The 18,201-nt window shown below is 43.3% G+C and overlaps 1 protein-coding gene across 2 annotated transcripts; it reads left to right on the top strand.

Annotated features, from left to right (window-relative positions):
* The first annotated feature begins 414 nt into the window (after positions 1-414).
* Positions 415-16,564, top strand: Asb14 (ankyrin repeat and SOCS box containing 14). 2 transcript variants are annotated; one of them, XM_052733821.1, is made up of 9 exons: positions 415-1,212; positions 5,184-5,255; positions 5,626-5,768; positions 5,857-6,015; positions 8,350-8,598; positions 12,478-12,649; positions 12,945-13,488; positions 15,473-15,626; positions 16,276-16,564. In XM_052733821.1, the coding sequence occupies exons 1-9, from the start codon at positions 1,091-1,093 to the stop codon at positions 16,452-16,454; spliced, it is 1,794 nt and encodes a 597-aa protein (XP_052589781.1). In that variant the 5' UTR covers positions 415-1,090; the 3' UTR covers positions 16,455-16,564. The 2 variants fall into 2 exon arrangements, with proteins under 2 accessions (XP_052589781.1, XP_052589782.1); XM_052733822.1 differs by having other exon boundaries at positions 5,184-5,236; positions 5,634-5,768; positions 8,350-8,595; positions 15,473-16,387.
* Positions 16,565-18,201: the final 1,637 nt, after the last annotated feature.

The raw sequence follows: 18,201 nt of genomic DNA, 5'->3' as shown, positions 1-18,201 counted from the left end.
CCAATCAGTGCCACCCGGATATGTACATGGGTGTGGGGCCATCCCGTGTGCAACAGCTGTATCCTGTCCGAAAGTCACTTTGCAGCTCCCCCCCTCCCAGCTGCCAGCTCTTACATCCTTCCTGCCCCTTCTTCCTCAGTGTGCCTTGAGATGGGGGGTGTGGATATCTAGGAGTCACCCACAGCTGAGCCCTCACAGTTACTTATACCCCACACTTAAACCATGTGTGGGTTTCTATATTAACCACTACTCATTGAAACAGGAGCTTCTGTAGCAAAGAGTAGAGCGGCACAAATCTATGGTTATAAACATAAATATTTAGAAAGCAGTTTGGCAGTGTGCCAATTGTAAAACAACAATGCTAGGTCCACTCCCACCCACCCCCACCACACCCCCCCCACCCCCCGCAAAAGTCTCTGATCTCAAGCAGGATGACCAGGTTGACAGTCCCGAGCATGAAGTCCCTCCTGTGGAGCAGGTCTCATGGCCCATCAGAAAGTGGTTAGTTCTCACACTCCTGGGCATCTCTTCCTAAACATGCTGTTCCTGTGATATGCAGGATCCAGTGCTGGGTACGGCTGTTGATGTCTTTTCTCCCCCAGAGGCTGTGAGCACCTTCTGGCACCGGGGCATCTCATTGACTGGCCGTTTAAATTCTTCTTTTGAGGACTATCTATACAGTTCATTAGCCTTCAGATTGGCTAGATCATTTGAGGGCTTGGGTACTTAATTTTTGCAGTTCTTTACATATTTTAGACATTAACCTTTGGTGTATATAGTTGGCAATGATTTATAACCTAAGTCTCATGTGAAAGGAAGGTTTTCTTGAATAAGCTTTAAATAAATGTCTATTTACAGAAACTTCTAATTTACGTTGACTCTATGGCAATCCAGAAAACATTTAAATTCATGGGAAATTTTCAAATGAATATTTTGTTTTCAAAATTTGCATTTTCTTCATTATTCAATCCTATCAACTTTCTAGTTTTCTAAATGTCACCCATATTTTTAAGCAGTTGAAAATCTTTTCACAACTGGAAAAACTACCTGAACTCACTCTGAGTTGAAAGTGAACCTATCCAAGTTGCACATGGATTACTCCAACAGTGATGAGGACGCAGATGCTGACTTTGACACCCAACTCATCATTCAACGGAGTTTGCTGGATATTTACAAGCCACGACTAACTCAGCCCACATCAGAAGATGAGAGGTAATGTCTTCCTCATGGGCAACGGGTGTTAAGAAGTATTCAACAGTTGAGACGAGTCATGATCCTAACGCTAATGTGACAAAAATGGAAGGGGAAGGCAGAGAGAGCACAGGGAGGGTCTTAGTCAGTGTTCTGTTGCTCTGAAGAGACACCAGGACCACGGCAGCTCTTAGAGGAAAACATTGAACTGGGGCTCACTGACAGTTTCAGAGGTTCAGTCCATTATTATCATGGCGGCATGCAGGCAGACATGATGCTGGAGGAATAGCTCAGAGTCCTACATCTCGCAGGCAACAGGAAGTCAACTCACTGTCACGCTTAGTGAAACTGGAGAAAAGAGACCTCAAAGCCCACCCCCACAATGACACACTTCCTCCAACAAGGCCACACTTCCTCCAACAAGCCCCCCCTCTAATAGTGCCACTTCCTTTGGGGGCCATTTTCTTTCAAACCACCATACTTGTCCTTTTTTTTTTTTTTTTCAGTAGTGGTTGGAATTGAATCCAAGGCCACAGGGCTGCAAAGCATGCACTATACCACTGAGCTACATTCCCAACGAATAACTGCAACTTAAGTGTGTATAGGATATGATGCCCAGATGCACAGAAAAAAGTCTTGGAAAGATTAAGAATTTAATAAGTAAAGAAAATAGTTGAAGGGGGTAACAACATTTCTGGGTGAGAAGATGCACACTGGAAAGCAGGAGGAAGAAATGAATGAAGGCTAGGGAGGGGCAGAGAAGACCATACCCAACTGTCCTTAGGGAGTTAAAGGCATACATGAACCCAACCAAGACACACGGAAAATTCCCTCAGCGAGGCAGGTGAGGAGCCCAGTCTTCATCTACCCAGATCCAAGGACCGATTGTAACCTCAGAAGAGACTGATGCATCTGGGTGAAGGGATTCAAGTTTTGTTGGCAGTATGGTAGGAAACAGCCACGAGGTCTCTGAACGGCGTAAGACTCGCCCTTACCCTCGGTGTGGACAGTTCACAGTCATGCACAGCTTCATGTATGCTCTCTGATCGGCAACGTTGGCCTTCGGAGGTTGAAACCATTGTTTTTCTGGGTGATAAACCCAGGTTGCTTGGCATGGCAACCTCTATTCACCTGCTCAGATAAAGCAGGATAGTTTTTAACCTCAAATGATCTTACAGTTAAATATGAAAATGAGGGTTAAATCAAACCTATAGGATTTTTAAAGATTTATCTTGTATATTGGATGTGGGGGGGTGGATTTATGCATTTGAGTACGGGTGCCCCCCTGGAGCTGGAGTTAGGGGTGGGTGTGAACTGCCCAGTGTGGGTGCTGGGAACCAAACTCTGGTCCTCTGCAAAAGCAGTACATGCTCTTTTGTTTGTTTGCTTTTATGTTTGTTTTGTTTTTTATTTTTTTTCCAAGACAGGGTTTTCTCTGTGTAGCTTTGGAGCCTGTCCTGGATGTCGCTCTATAGCCCAGGCTGGCCTGGAACTCACAGAGATCCGCCTGCCTCTGCCTCCCGAGTGCTGGGATTAAAGGCGTGTGCCACCACCGCCCGGCACAGTACATGCTCTTAATCACTGAGTCGTATTTCCAGCATCCTATAGTATTTTCTAACTGTAACAAATTTATGGTGTGATCACAATATGCCATGAACTGTTCATAATTATTAACTCACTTAAATTTTAATTCTCATTACTTCTCTATGCAGAGGTCCTGTTCATTTTCTCGTTTAGAAAGAAGGAAACTAAAGCACAGAAAAGTAACTATTTCAAGTTCACTCAGCTGATGAAGAGCCGGGGGGTCCACAGTCTGTGATTCCCACCACACCACTATTCCTAGACATTGGTGTTCACTTTAGGATGATGATTAAAACAGTATTTAAATGCTTAAAGTTTTACAAATAAATCAGACTTACTAGGTTGTCTTGTCACATCAGCCTTATGATTGTGGTTTTAAAACGCACAACCAAGCAATTGATGTTGAATTAATACCTTTAGTCTAAAAGTGTAAGAGATTCTGACTAACTAAAGTATGGAAATATTTCACAGAAACTGAAATGGTAGTCATTACATAAATTTCATTTACTAAATTTTGAAACCTCTACAATACCCAGAGAAGATTGATGATTGGGCCAGGCACTCGCTAGTGTTGGAAATCTAGAATGGAGGCTGGATAAAGTTTGCAGCACAAACATGAGGTGTGTGGGTCCCCAGCACCCACATAAGTTAGAGACATGGTGGTGCACATCTGCAACATTAGTACTCGGGGAAGCGGAGACATGTCAGTACCCACAGTTCATTGCCATTCAACAGCCAATCTGACTGAAATGATGAGCTCCCAGTGAGAGAGCCTATCTTGAAAGACGCGGTGGAGGAGCGGTGGAGGAGGACACCAGATGGGGACCTCTGCTCGTGCTCATGAATAGTCATGCACACACGTGAACATGTACACACGCGGACCACACACACGAAAGAAAACAAGAATATTCTTGCCGGCAGTGGTGGCGCACACATTTAATCCCAGCACTCATGAGGCAGAGCCAGGCGGATCTCTGTGAGTTTGAGGCCAGCCTACAGAGCAAGATCCAGGACAGGATCCAAAGCTACACAGAGAAACTCTGTCTTGGGGGGGGGGGGGGCGGGAGAGAATATTCTTGTGTTATGTGGAATAGTGGCCGCCTAAAGGCGCTTACTCCCTAATTCCTAGACCCTGAGTACACAAACCTTATCTAGCAAACTGAAGTAAAGCTAAACGGAGTTAAGGATGCTAATCACCTAGCGTGGTGACCCAGGTGGGCCCTGAAAGGTGAAGGGTGGGGGCAGGAAGAGGGGAGCCCCTGGAAGGTGTCACAGGAGGGAGGACCCCCAATCAAGGACCTGAAGAAGGAAACGGGTCCACATCCCAACCGTGTGATGGCTCCAGAAGGTGGAAAAGACAAGGAAAGAGAATTTTATCTAGAACCTTCAGGAGGAGCCAGATCTGTGTGAGCGTCCAGAACCGAAGAACTGTAAAGTAACGGATTTGTGCTGTTTTAAGTCAGTAACAGTGCAGTCATTCTTACAGAATGTATGGAAACGAATACAGCACTACACCTGTGAGCACTGTTTTAAAGGAGAATCAACTGGCCACGTTGTGAACAGGACCAAGCGTCTAAGAAAAGTCATTCTCTCCAACCTGGACTCATTGAGTAATCAGAGAAAATCATCTAAGATGCATGTGTTGAATCCAGGCACAGTGGCGCATGCCTACAATCCCTGCTGAGGCAGACACAAGGCAGGGGTCTGAAGCAGCCCTGGGCTACACAGTCAGATCCTGTCTCAAAATTTAAAAACTCACATACAATGCTTTCATGTGTAGATATTTTGATAAAAGTAGAATTTAAACTGTTACTGTTTCCTGAGAAAGAATTCTGACTATGGGGAATTCACACCCTGACTATGTACTTTTTAACAATAATTTTTGCTAAATCATAGAGTAGCTAGCAATTTTTTTTTCATGTGGTACAATGCTATTTCAATGTCAGACAGGTTTGAGTCAGTTCGGCAACATTTATTGAAGGCACACACTGCAGTCTAGACTCCCAACTAGACCTGTCTCCTTGCCTCCAAGAAGTTATGTCTAATGAGGGATGGCAGACCTGGAGAGGCGGTTTCCCTATAATGTGTTGAGAAACGTTCTACAGTTCACAAATGGTCTCTCACTCCCCCAACCCTTGTACTCATGCACAAGCACACGTATGTGAGTGTGCATGGGTGAGTGTGTGCATGCATTCACATGTACACTGGAGATCAAACCTAGGATGTTGCATGCTAGGCAAGCACTCTAACACTAAGCTGCACGCCCACCCTCGTGGCAAGTGTTTCCACTGGGTCTCGTTGGCTGCCTCCTATGAGAGTTCATCCCTGAGTAATGACTGCGGTCTTTGCCTTTTCCTTTGGGCTTCCATCAGAAACAGCAGGTTTATAACTACAGATTTTTTTCTATGCAGATCCCATTCCATTTCGAGTGCTGACTATAAGGAGATAGTTGAAGCAATAGAGACAGTTAAGTACTCTTCCTAGTCTCCCTTCAATGTATACTGAGGTACAGCGGTGGCAGCAGCATTTCCTTCCATGCTCCAAAAGCCTGGAAACAGTCTCCTACAGACCAGGCATTTGAGGGGCCCAGAATCTGAAGTGGCCTTTTCTGGGAGAATACCTCAACATAACTTATCAAAGAACGCCAGAGTTCCTGTGCAGACAGAGCTGGGGGTGGTCCTGGGTCTGGGTGGGAGGGATGCTGGGTACAAAGCCTCGGTGCTGGTCCTATGACGGCTAAACTTGCCTGTCACTGAAGATGGTGCTCGGACTCTTCTTCACTCCAGCCGTGGTGGTAGATTTCAGAAGTAGCGTGGGCTCCTGTGTGTGCCAAATGTGAATCTGCTTTGTTTTCCTTGTACCAGGTAAGGAAGGTGCATTGGCACACTTAACCAAGTACCAGTCTGCATTTGATGAAGCCGATGGGGACGGCTGGCTTCCTCTGCATAAGGCGGCAGTGCAGTTAAATAAGAACATCTTAGAAATAACCCTGAATGGTAAACTCCTTTCCACTCCTCTTGATGCTTCTGAAGAATAAGTTTATTTCTGCATCTTAACCTGTGTGGTGTGATGAATTTGTTTCAGCTTCCAAACCCAGTGTGTGGGAACAGACCACCCACAACGGTGAAACACCACTTTTTTTGGCTGTCAGCGGTGGCCTCCTAGAAAATGCCCATTTTCTCCTTCTCAATGGCTGCGATCCAAATGCTAAGAATTTGGAAGGCAATTCTCCTCTTCTTACAGGTAAATGAACACCTTGTTTTTGGAGAAGGGTCTAGGTCTCCTCCATCCCCACAGGCTTTTACAGTTAGGGCCCTGTCCATTCGGTACCTGCAGGCCAGACACAGAGACCCGCTTTCTAGCTTTCAGACAACTGGTTGTGGTGACTTCGCTTGTGACCAACTGTTCCTGACTTTTAACTCACACAGTGGGTTAAAAGCTAGCATGGGCCGGGCGGTGGTGGCGCACGCCTTTAATCCCAGCACTCGGGAGGGAGGCAGAGGCAGGTGGATCTCTGTGAGTTCGAGGCCAGCCTGGGCTACCAAGTGAGTCCCAGGAAAGGCGCAAAGCTACACAGAGAAACCCTGTCTCGAAAAACGAAAAAAAAAAAAAAAAAAAAAAAAGCTAGCATGGATTTTGAAACTGTGTCCCAAGAAACAAAACATAAAAAAAAAAAAAAAAAAAAAATCCTCGGAGGAAGAGCAAAGATAGCTGGGAAAGATGAAGAATTCTAGTGGCTGGCTCTTTAAATCCAGCACAAATGGAATTTATCAACACCACACTGCTCGAAGCTGTCTCCATGGCCCTGACTCTTTCTGAGAAGGCCGTGCATACACTACAGAGCACTACACCAGAGAAACTGCGGGTCAGTCCCCCCTCTCGAAACCTCGAGTGTGTTGCGTGATGGTAGTGTATGTAAAAGTGACATGTGAAAAGCAAACACACATTAACCTCTGAAGTTGTTCACAATGATGGGGAAAGGCTGGGTTCCTCTCTGGATTTTTGCCTTTCCTTTATTCATGTTGTGTGTTGGTGGTGCGGGGATCCAGGCCAGCACACTGTTTTGTTGTGGTTGTTGCTAACTGCATGATCATTTTCGGCGCAAAGAAGCCCAGGGAGCATTCTGTACTGCACACTCTGGGAACCAGGTCCACACTCTCAGTTCCCGTGAGCAGTGCCATTCCCCTACACATTTTGAAATTACATCTTAGTCGTCCATCCGTTTGCTGAGGTGGCTTCAGCTGCTGTGAGTGGCCCCTGCTAAGCAGCTGCGGGCATCTTAGGACTGTACTAAGCATTTAGACTCTCATTAAAAATACAGAGTTCACTTTTAGTAAAGTCGTTTTTCATAAACAATTCCAAAAATAGAATTAACATGTAAGCAAAAATTGTCACCACCATTCCATGTCACGGGTGAAGGAGCAATTTTAGTAGACAGCAAGGTCAAGTTTAGACTGGCCTTAGCATTTCTGTCCTTCCGAAGGAATTTACAGGTAAACATGCATTTTATTTCCTTTTTATAATATTTTTACATTTGTTTACTCATTGCCTATGGGTGGTTGGGAGGTCCACTGACACGGCACGTGTGTGGAGGTCATATGACAACTTGCAGAAGTTGTTTCTCTCCTTCCACCATGTGTGACCCAGGGATGGAACCCAGGTCACCAGGCATGGCAGCGAGTGCCTCTGCCGCGGGGCCATCTCACTGGCCTTTCGTTCTTTAAGAAAAAAAAAAGCATACATTACTTACGCATAATACCGGCTTCATTATAACACTTCTGCAAAGTGAAAAGCTTTATGCTGTGTGATGTATTTTCAGGTGGTAAATACAGGGGTTGCTTTGTACACTGATGTGGCATTTAGGCACGATATTTCATGTATGTGTATAATGGACTCTGTCATGTCCATCCCCCACTGCCCTCTCCCGTCCCTCTAATCCCCTCCCATTTTTCAGCTCTGCCCCCCCTTTCATGCCCTTGTTTTTGATGATCCAGTGAGTTTAATTAGGGCTGCTTAAAGAAGCATGGGTACGAGGTCATTTACAGGAGCACGGACAACTTACAAGTGGTCTATCGCTGAAGAAATGTCTCAGTATCCTCCAGCAACCATTGACTGCCTATGGATCTTGTGAATCTCTCCACTAAGCTCCCATTTTCTTGAGAAAATAATTAAACTTTGTCTCAACCATGTAAATACCCAGTACACAGTAACTACTCATGGCTTACAAAGCAAACATTGCATTGATATAAAGCACTACGAACATTACTTTTGTTTTGTTTTGTTTTTCTGAGACAAGGTTTCACTGTGCAGCTTTGGAGCCCATCCTAGAGCTTATTCTGTAGATCAGGCTGGCCTCGAACTCACAGAGATCCACCTGCCTCTGCCTCCCGAGTGCTGGGGATTAAAGGCGTGCGCCACCACAGCCCGGCATCTGCCTTATTTTACAATGTGTTTCCTAAACACAAAATGCTGGAGTGTGAGGGGAGGGGAAGAATTCTTTAAGGAGCTGAGGGTTACTAGCTATACACCACTTACCTTACATCACATTAATATAATGTCCACTTCACAATTTCCCAGCTGTTCTGAAAGACTCCTACGACATGGCCACCTTGCTGATCAGCCATGGAGCGGATGTCAATCTGCGATGTGCCAACGAGAGGACTGCTCTCCATGAAGCTGCCAAGCTAGGCAGATGGGACATGGTAAAATTGATGCTGGCTTCTGGGGCCCACCCAGATGCACGGAGCTCCTACGGGTTTACTCCTCTTGCCCTTGCTGCTCAAGGTGGACACACTGAAATCATGGAACTATTACTGCAGAAAGGCAAGGTTGACCTAATGACTGATTACAGGAGGACTGAGAGCCAAGGGTTGCTTTGGGGGGGTGGGATTTATTGTTTGTTTGTTTTTAAAGACTTATTTCTTTCTATTTTTTGTGTGTGAGTGTCTTGCCTGCATGTATGTACATTTACCACATGAATGCAAAGTCCACAGAGGCCAGAAGAGGGAGTCAGATGCCCTGGAACTAGAGTTAAAACAGTTGTAAGCTGCCATGTGGGTGCTGGGAATTGAACTTGGGTCCTCTGGAAGAGCAGCCAGTGCTCTTAACCACTGAGTCATCTCTCTAGACTCCCAAAGAGTCCCTCTTGAAGGGATGTTTCAAAATAACAGACTTTAACATTTTGTAAAGACCAGTGTTTGAGAAAATTGTGTGTGAATGTTGGCGGTTAAAAAGCCTGAACTCAGCTGGGCAGTGGTGGCACACATCTTTAATCCTACACTTGGGATGCAGAGGCAGATGGTGAGTTCAAGGCCAGCCTGGTCTACAGAGCTAGTTCCAGGACAGCCAAGCCAAGGCTATGCAGTGAAACCCTATCAAAACAAAACAAAACATTTTTTAAAAGCCTAAATGTGGAGATTGAATTCTTATGACACAATTCTGCAAATTATAAGGTTGTAGATGACTTTTGCCCAATACTCCCTCATCATGCTAAGAGTTTTAAACTTTTGTGCTGGTTGTCCTTTCCTACCAAGTCTCTGGAACAATCCATGCTCGTTCGTTCTCTGTCTCTGTCTCTCTCTCTCTCTCTCTCTGGAACAATCCATGTTCGTTCGTTCTCTGTCTCTCTCTCTCTCTCTGGAACAATCCATGTTCATTCGTTCTCTGTCTCTCTGTCTCTCTCTCTGGAACAATCCATGTTCGTTCGTGTGTTCTCTCTCTCTCTCTCTCTCTCTCTCTCTCTCTCTCTCTCTCTCTCTCTCTCTCTCTCTCAACTTTGTCTCAACCACACAAACACCCAGTAGACAGTAGCTGCTCACAGCTTACAAAAAGAAAAAAGAAAAAAACACTATTAGCCAGGGCTGGAGAAATAGCTCAGTAGTTAAGAGCATTGGCTGCTCTTCTAGATGACCCAGGTTCAATTCACAGCAATCACATGGCAGCTCACAACTGCCTATAATTCCTGTTCCAGGGAATCCGACACTCTTACACAGACTTACATGCAGGCAAAACACCAATGCACATAAAATATAAATTATTTTAAAAAACCACTACTGTAAGTGGACGTTTTCTGTCCATCCAGCCAGCTCCCAAATAACCACACAGAGACTTATTGAGAAAGCTCAGCCGACAGCTTAGGCTTGTTTCTAACTAGCTCTTATAACTTAAATTAACCCATTTCTATTCATTTACTTTCTGTCTCGTGGCTTTATTACCTTTACTCTGTATGGCCCATGCTGCTTTCCTGCTTCCTCTGTCTCTGGCTGGCAACTCCTAGTGATTCTGCCCTTCTTCTCAGCATTCTCTCTGCTCCGAAAATCCTACCTAGCTATTGGCCATTTAGCTTTTTATTAAACCAATCGCAATGAAGTATCTTCACACAGTGTACAGGAATATTCTACTAATATTACTTTGTATCTGTCCTATCTATCAATCATCTATCTAGCTATCATCTCCCCCTCCTGGCTTCTTTCCCTCCACCCCCTCCAAGGTTTTCATGAGGCAATATGTCATCAAGTTACTAAGATAATAGCAAATTCCTCCTGACTGCTTTGCTTTGGTCCTAGCCCTCTGCTCTAGTAATAACCATGAGAAGAGAGGATAAGTCATGCTTACTGAGTACTTTCTATCCCACAGGCATTTAGCTGTCTGTGTGCTACACACAGTCCTTTAAATATGTAAGGCAGGTATCAACCTCATCCCACACTTGAGGAAAGAGGATCAAAGATTGTACCAGCTGCAACACTTCCTCCATTACCCCCATTCCCTTACCTCAGCACTGTATTATAGTGATGAGCATTCTAGACTTTGGGTTAAGTAGCGGAGACCCTTGGCTCAGAAAACTTATAAATCATTGAGATCATCATTAATGTGTCCAATAAAACAGTGTATGAAGGCCCAACAGTGTATCTTTTTTTCTTCTCTTTATATCCAGAATCTTTGGCTTTTAGTAATATGTAGTCGCAGTCTACAATACTCTAGATGGCAGAGTCCCCTATATCAAAGAACAGTCCTGTTCTTTGTACACTTACTCCTTTTCTATACAGGAAACAGATCTCTAACAAATGACTTTAATTTTAGCATGATACCTGACATATGTGATCTAAGAGATGTCAAAAGTTATTCACTAGAATAACAAAAAGTAAACACCAGATCTTCCATCTTTGAGGAAAGACAGACTCTGTGTCTGTCTGTCTGTCGTGAGTGTGTGTGTGTGTGTGTGTGTGTGTGTGTGTGTGTGCGCGCGCGCGCTTTGCTGGGGTTTAAACTAGTCTTCTGCATTCTTCAAAAGAACTCTAATAATAAACTACATCTCTAGCCTAAGAGTAAGCCTTTGTTTAGATCACTGATTTAAACATAGAGACAGAGGAAAGACAACAAACTTTCAATCTTTTACCAAACCACCATTTGCCGGCCAGTGAGTCAGCACCTGAAGTCATATCTGACTCTAAATCACATTACTTTACCACCCTGTGTGGCTGCAACAGCAACATGGTCTCATAGAAGTAAGCTTGGATCTGGAGATGTGCACACAAATATCTTAATCACCTTGCTTGTCTACTAGGTCTGTGTCCTTGGGGAACTTAAACTCAGAAAGCCTGAGTTTCTGCACCTTTAAATGAGGATATTAGAACCTACTTCTGAGGTTCATTGTGAAGTTTAGAAATTCTTTAAGATTTTATTTTTTATTTATCTTTGATTCTTGAGACTGGGTCTCTCTATGCAGCCCCAGCTGTCCAGGACATAGTGAACACTCAAAAATGGTTATTAGATTGCTTACTGCATTCTAGGAAGGAGGTTCTTGTGCAGCCCTCGTGATGAAGGAGTCTGCTCTAAGTTAAAGGCACATCCTTTTTATTGAGCTCCAAATATGCTCAGAATGTGCTCAGCTCCACTAGACATCTAGCATCGACTCAGACATCTTCCTTTTCTTCAGCTCCCAGCTCCCCTCCCAGTCCCTGCCCTAGATCTTCTAGAGACACTTAACCTACATACTCGACGAAGTGTGGGCACATTTACCTTTGTAGCTATCAACAGTCCTCAACTTTAAGAATTAGGGTCCTTTATTATATGAAGTCTCTAATAATTTGAAAAATAACAAATGTCCCTTTTCATCAAAGTATCATTAGATGACATGGAAATAGCTGCTTGTTGTGCCACTCCACATGCAAGCATGTTATGGGTTAGGGTGGCTTTTCTAAGCCAGTCTCAAAAGCAAGCTACCTGTTACCAAGTATTCTTACTGGAGTTCCAAGTGCCAAACGACCTATTGAATGACTCTGAAAGTCAACCAAACTGTAACTTAGAAACTACTTATCCCATGGTTTTCTTCCCAACTATTTTATACAGCACTTGGGAAAAGGGAGCACATATTTTAGTCTTTGATTCTTAGTGTTTTACTATAACAGGTGCTGTTTTAAAATGTTTGATTTTTAAGTGTATGAGTGTTTGTCTGCGAGCATGTATGTGCATCACATGTATGTATGGTGCCCAGAGGTAAGAGAGCATCAAATCCCCTGGAACTGAAGTTCCTGATAGTTGTGAACTACCTCATGGGTGCTGGGAACCAAACCCTGGTCCTCTGGAAAAGCAACAACTGCTCTTAACTGCTGAGCCACTTTTTAGTGGAGGTAATGGTATATTAAGGTTGCTTAAGCAATAGAGTGGAAAAGAATCTTTGCCTAATGAGACTTCTCCTCTTTTTAGGGGCTAACGTTCACAGCCAGGCTTCTGATTCCTCCTCTATTTTACTTGAAGCCGTTAGAGGAGGAAATCCAGATTCTGTGACTCTCTTGCTAGAGTATGGAGCTGATGCCAACATTCCTAAAAGTTCAGGCCACCTGCCCATTCATGTGGCAGCTGACAAAGGCCACTTACTGTAAGTTCAATTCTGTAATTGTAAGTAACAGGAAATAGTAATAACTAATTTTTTTAAAGAGCTGCTTGGGAAATATGGGAAGTCTTGGGTCTCAGGTGATTCAGTTTTAACTTAAACAGTAGTTTTATTAAATTTTACTTGACATCTGAGTTTCTTGAAGAAACTAGCACTTTTGGTAGGGATTCTAAATACCACCTGATTAACATATACATTCAATGTAGGGATAAGAGGATCATAAACAGGTTAGCTCTGCACTGTAACAACCTGAGTGCATTTTGAAATTTTTTTTCCCCAGAGCTCTAAAGATATTGGTTCCAGTTACGGATATTACTGCCATCAAGAGGAGTGGGATAAGTCCAGTTCACTGCGCAGCAGCTGGGGCACACCCCCAGTGCCTGGAATTTCTCATTCAGGCTGGATTTGATGTAAATTTCATGCTAGATCAGAGAATCCGTAAACATTATGATGATCAAAGGAAGTCAGCCTTGTATTTTGCTGTTTCAAATGGTGATCTCCCTTCCGTTAAGCTGCTTCTGAGTGCTGGAGCTCTACCCAATCAAGACCCAGTCAACTGCCTCCAGATAGCTCTCAGGATGGGCAACTATGAGCTCATAAGTCTACTACTGAGGCACGGGGCCAACGTCAATTACTTCTGCAGAGTTAACCCTCTGCATTTCCCATCAGCACTACAGTACTCACTCAAAGATGAAGTCATGCTCAGGATGCTGTTGAATTATGGGTATGACACAGAGCGGTGTTTTGATTGTCCTCACGGGGACAGAGTTCATCGATTTTGCACTTTTGAAGGCTGGACATCTACAGTTATTAAAGATACTTTGGTAAGTCCACAGTACTGGTGGTATTCCCTAAACGCATTGTCTGTAGCCTTGGAACTGTAACAACAGACACAATATGCCCTTGGAAAAGCTCAATGTTGGGAAGACTCTAGTATGATATATCATAAAATAACTAAACCTAACAGTAGGGAGATGTAAGAAGTACAGAAATAATTCAGAGGAGAAAGTGACTTTAGTCAGAACTATGAGGACATTTCACAAGTTGAACACAAGAGCAAGGGGTTTTTTGTTTGTTTATTTTGTTTGTTTTGAGACAGGGTTTCTCTGTGCAGCTTTGCGCCTTTCCTGGAACTCATTTGGTAGCCCAGGCTTTAAAGAATGCACACAATCTTGTATTCTAGCTACTTTTTCTGTGAATTATTTATTTAGCTAAAATGTTTCTAAGTTCCCCATACCTCTAATCACTGTGTTTCTTTGGCTAGCTCTCTCTTAGCTCTCAAACTTGATCAGCCCATTTCCTTTTGCTGTCTTTCTGATAGGGAGAGACTCACATAGCAGTTTCTTGGGTTTACCTTACCTCCTCTGCTATTTCCTCACCTTCAACTTTTTCCAGGGCTTTCAAGTGGCTTCTTCCACTTTTCAGGTCTTATTCAAGTGTCCGCTCCCACAGGCCCTTCCCTATGCACCTTACGTAGCTCCCTCCCTCAATCAACTCACTTATTATGGAGACTTCCTTTATAGCATTTATCTAGAATCATCATTTTAACTATTCTGCACCTCCTTACAAATGAAGCTCTTGTTCATTTTGTTTCCTTGGCTTTTAGGTCTGAACTTAGCATACAGTGGATGTTCTACACATACCTGAATTTATATTATCAAAATTTGAAAACAAGGGCTGGACTGTGGTGGTGCACACCTTTAATCCCGGCACTTGGGAGGTGGAGGCAGGTGGATCTATATGAGTCTGAGGCTAGTGTGGTCTACATAGTGAGTTTCAGGACAGCCAAGGTTACACAGAGAAACCCTGTCTTAAAACATGCCCCCCCCCCCCCCCGCAAAAAAAAATTCAAAACAAATAACATGGTTAATGGAAGATTTTGAAACAGTTTGATGAAGTGAAAGGTTTTATTTTAGGTAATAAGGGTACAAGTTACTTTACACACTGATCTGGCATTTAGGCATACACCATCTGGTATTATTTCCCAAACAGCTCATATATTATAACTTCAACTCTCATTTTGACATCTTGTGTAAGGGCACATAAATTATTTAAAGACAGAAACTGTCATATTGTTCTAGCATCAGGATCAGATTTAGGTTCTAAATAACAGAAAATGCAAAAAAATAAAAGCTTTAATAAAATGTCAGCCCGGCATGATGGCATACATGGAGTCCCAGCTACTCAGGAGGCATTACTTGTGGCCAGCCCGAGCAACCCAGTTAAGACTCTATCTTAAAACAAAAAAAAACAACAAAAGACTTGCAAGATGGCTCATCAAGTTAAGGTGTTTAACACCAAACCTAATGACCTGAGTTTGATTCCTAGAACCCACATAGTGGAAGGAGAAAACCAACTCCAGAACATTGTCCTCTGACCTCAGAATATGCACATGCATGAGGACTCCCATACGCTAAATGGTTTTTTTTTAAATAACCAAAGTGTCTCATTCTCTTCTCTAAGAACCAGAACTAATTTATCCTCCAACTAGACAGTTTTGTGTTTCACAGGAGAAATACACACCCATATTCCAGCTGGCCAGAAGGCTCCACGTGTCTACCCTTTCTTTAAGGGTATCTGGGTATCTGTGCAGACTCCCACTCACATCTGATGCTAGAAAGCTATCTTTGTTGCAGACAACCAAGCAACAAACTTATGGACCGATCTGCCAAGCCTCGTTACCTTGTGGAGTTCTGAGGCCACCTGAGATCAGACAAGCTAGTGCCTGAGTTTAGTACTCTTCATGACTCTGCTACCCTACAGATGCTCAGTGCTTTTTCATTTGCTTTCTGCTTGTTCTCCTCCCAGTTTTGTGAAGTCATAACTTTGTCATGGCTACAGCATCTCTCTGGAAAAGTTGTTCGTGTGATGCTTGATTATGTTGATCAAGTTCAAATCTGTTCAAAATTGAAAGCTGTGCTTGAAAAACAGAAGCTCTGGTCAGAAATACATTTTATCTTGAGTGAGTATCTTTCTTACAGAAAATTCCGACCAAAACATTTATCTTTATTATATTTTTAGAACATTCTTCGGATTAAAAGGTTGACCTAAAAAGAATAGAAAAATGCTATTCTTTCACAACGGTGCTATTTATAACTACACTTAATGTGTGCTTATCATCAATTTCCATTAAATGAAATCTAATTACTTACTTGTAGATAGGTAACACTTCTTCCTCAATCCATTTAACCTATGGCTACGGAAACAATATTCATCCAGGAATTATAAGTTATGAATTGGCAATAGCAAGAGGGAAAGCTAAGTTCTAACCCTGTAGCATATAAAATGAAGCTCCCTAAATGAATTCTCTTGCCTGGGTCAAATTAAGATTTTCTTAATCTCGTTTCTCCTGGGGTCTTTGAGCTTTCAGCAAAGAGATAAGATGGGAAAGCTGATATTTAAGTACTTGAAGGATTTGGGAGTCTCACAAGCCAGACTCACAACTGATGTGGTTCTGAAACTATCCTCATGGAAGGCTGTGATGAGAACTGAAGAGCTGTTTCCCTAGAGACAGTATGGCAAACAGAAATGTTATTAACACAGATTATCAAATACATTTGTCCACTAAACCCTCAGGTCACCAAAAAACAAAGCAATTCCTTTTGTTTCAGCAAACCCTCGTTCTCTACAACACTTGTGCCGCCTTAAGATCCGGAAGTGTATGGGACGGTTCCGTCTGCGCTGCCCTGTCTTCATGTCATTTCTTCCACTACCCAACTGTCTAAAAGCTTATGTCCTTTACAAAGAGTATGACCTTTACGGACAAGGAAGTCTTACAGGAGCCTGGTAACTGACCTATTCTGGAGAAAAAAGGTATAACCTGCAGCATTTTCTTCACAATTGACTTGTTGTAAATGACTTGTTCTTCACTCAGTAATTAAAACTTCGGTGTAAGCTCCATCATTTACAGTTGTTCTGTGTGGGATACCTCTCTATGAGCTGTTTAGAGATGTTCGGAAGTCTCAGGTAACACAGGTCCTGCTCCTGACTGCCCACCATGACTTAATGGTGAGACACTATTGCTAAAGACATCACATACTTTGGTTGCTGGACACAAAGATATCAAGAAATGAGCTGAAGTTTCCTCCTTGCTGGCTAGCTTTCCTAGTGCTGGAGCTGCTATGCAGGCATCTGAGGGTGGGGTAGGAGACTCATCACAGTCTAACCCAGCTGGGGACTCTGCACGCTACAGTACTGAACTGGCAGGCAAAATGTACCCTTGATGTGATGGGCTAACCAACTGCTCTCTGCTTGGATTTGAGACTCACCCCACAAGAAGGAATTCATGCCTAGTACTATATACCTGGTTTGTTTTTGTTTTTGTTTGGGGGAGTGGTGGTGGTGGTGGTGTTTTTAAAGTACCAGGTTGCAGAGGTCATAAGCCCTAGGAAGGATCCTACTGATGTTTTGCTAAATGAACATGTTCTCAAACTGCCTCTTAAATACATTATATTAGCAATTAGTTACCTCAGCCTTGATCAGAGATGTTTCTTTTTTCGGTAGATGTCAATTAAGGTAAAGACTTATAACTGGTGAAAATGCTAAGAATAAATAACTACTGAGTGCTCAGCCTTAAACAAAACAGTCACAACATCCCCCTCTGGGGCTCAAAGGACATGGCAGAAGGAGGAACAGAAAAACTGTTAAGAGTCAGAGGATGGGGAGGGCTGCTATGAAACACTGTACATGACATGGTCATCGTGATCTCCTGATCTCACAGAAACTTTGGTTACCTGCACAAGATTGGGCCTGCCAGCATTCCATTGTGGTGCCAGAGGGGAAAAGCACTGACCACATCAGCCTGATGACTGGAATTTGCCCCCCAGAGCCCAGTGGTAGGAGAAAATTAACAAGTTGTACTCTGATCACACGCATGCGCGCGCACGCGCACGCACGCGCGCGCACACACACACACACACACACACACACACACACACACACACCTCTTTCTAAATGAATAAAACAAACAAAAAAAAAAAAACATCATGGATCAGGGAGGGCTCATGAGGCCCCACCACTCCCCAAGGAGCTACTGGCAATTAACAGCTGCTGAGGGAAAGGAGAGTGGCTTTCTTCAGTGGTTCAACCCTGGGAAGTTGTCCATCCTCCAGTAAGTTACTTACTTGTTACATTTGCACTGCCCTGTCTTCATACTCACGCAAGCAACTCTAATTACTAGTGAGTCAAATAAATAAATAATAAAAGTAGAAGGGGAACTTATTAAGGGGCTCAGCAGGAATGGAAGGGGGATAAAAGGAGGTGATGGAGTAAATATAATCAAAATATATACATGTGTGATTGCCAAAAATAAATTTAATTTTTTTTTTGTTTTTTTTTTTTTTGTTTTTCGAGACAGGGTTTCTCTGTGTAGCTTTGCCCCTTTCCTGGATCTCGCTCTGTAGACCAGGCTGGCCTCGAACTCACAAAGATCCACCTGCCTCTGCCTCCCGAGTGCTGGGATTAAAGGCGTGCGCCACCACCGCCCAGCTAAATTTAAAATTTTTAAAGTAGCTTTGAACATAGTTTCTCAACACATG

This window comes from Peromyscus californicus, unplaced genomic scaffold (assembly GCF_007827085.1).
Source record: "Peromyscus californicus insignis strain IS unplaced genomic scaffold, ASM782708v3 Scaffold_12__1_contigs__length_115047231, whole genome shotgun sequence".
Taxonomy (NCBI): domain Eukaryota; kingdom Metazoa; phylum Chordata; class Mammalia; order Rodentia; family Cricetidae; genus Peromyscus; species Peromyscus californicus.
This window is presented reverse-complemented; position numbering and strand designations above follow the sequence as displayed.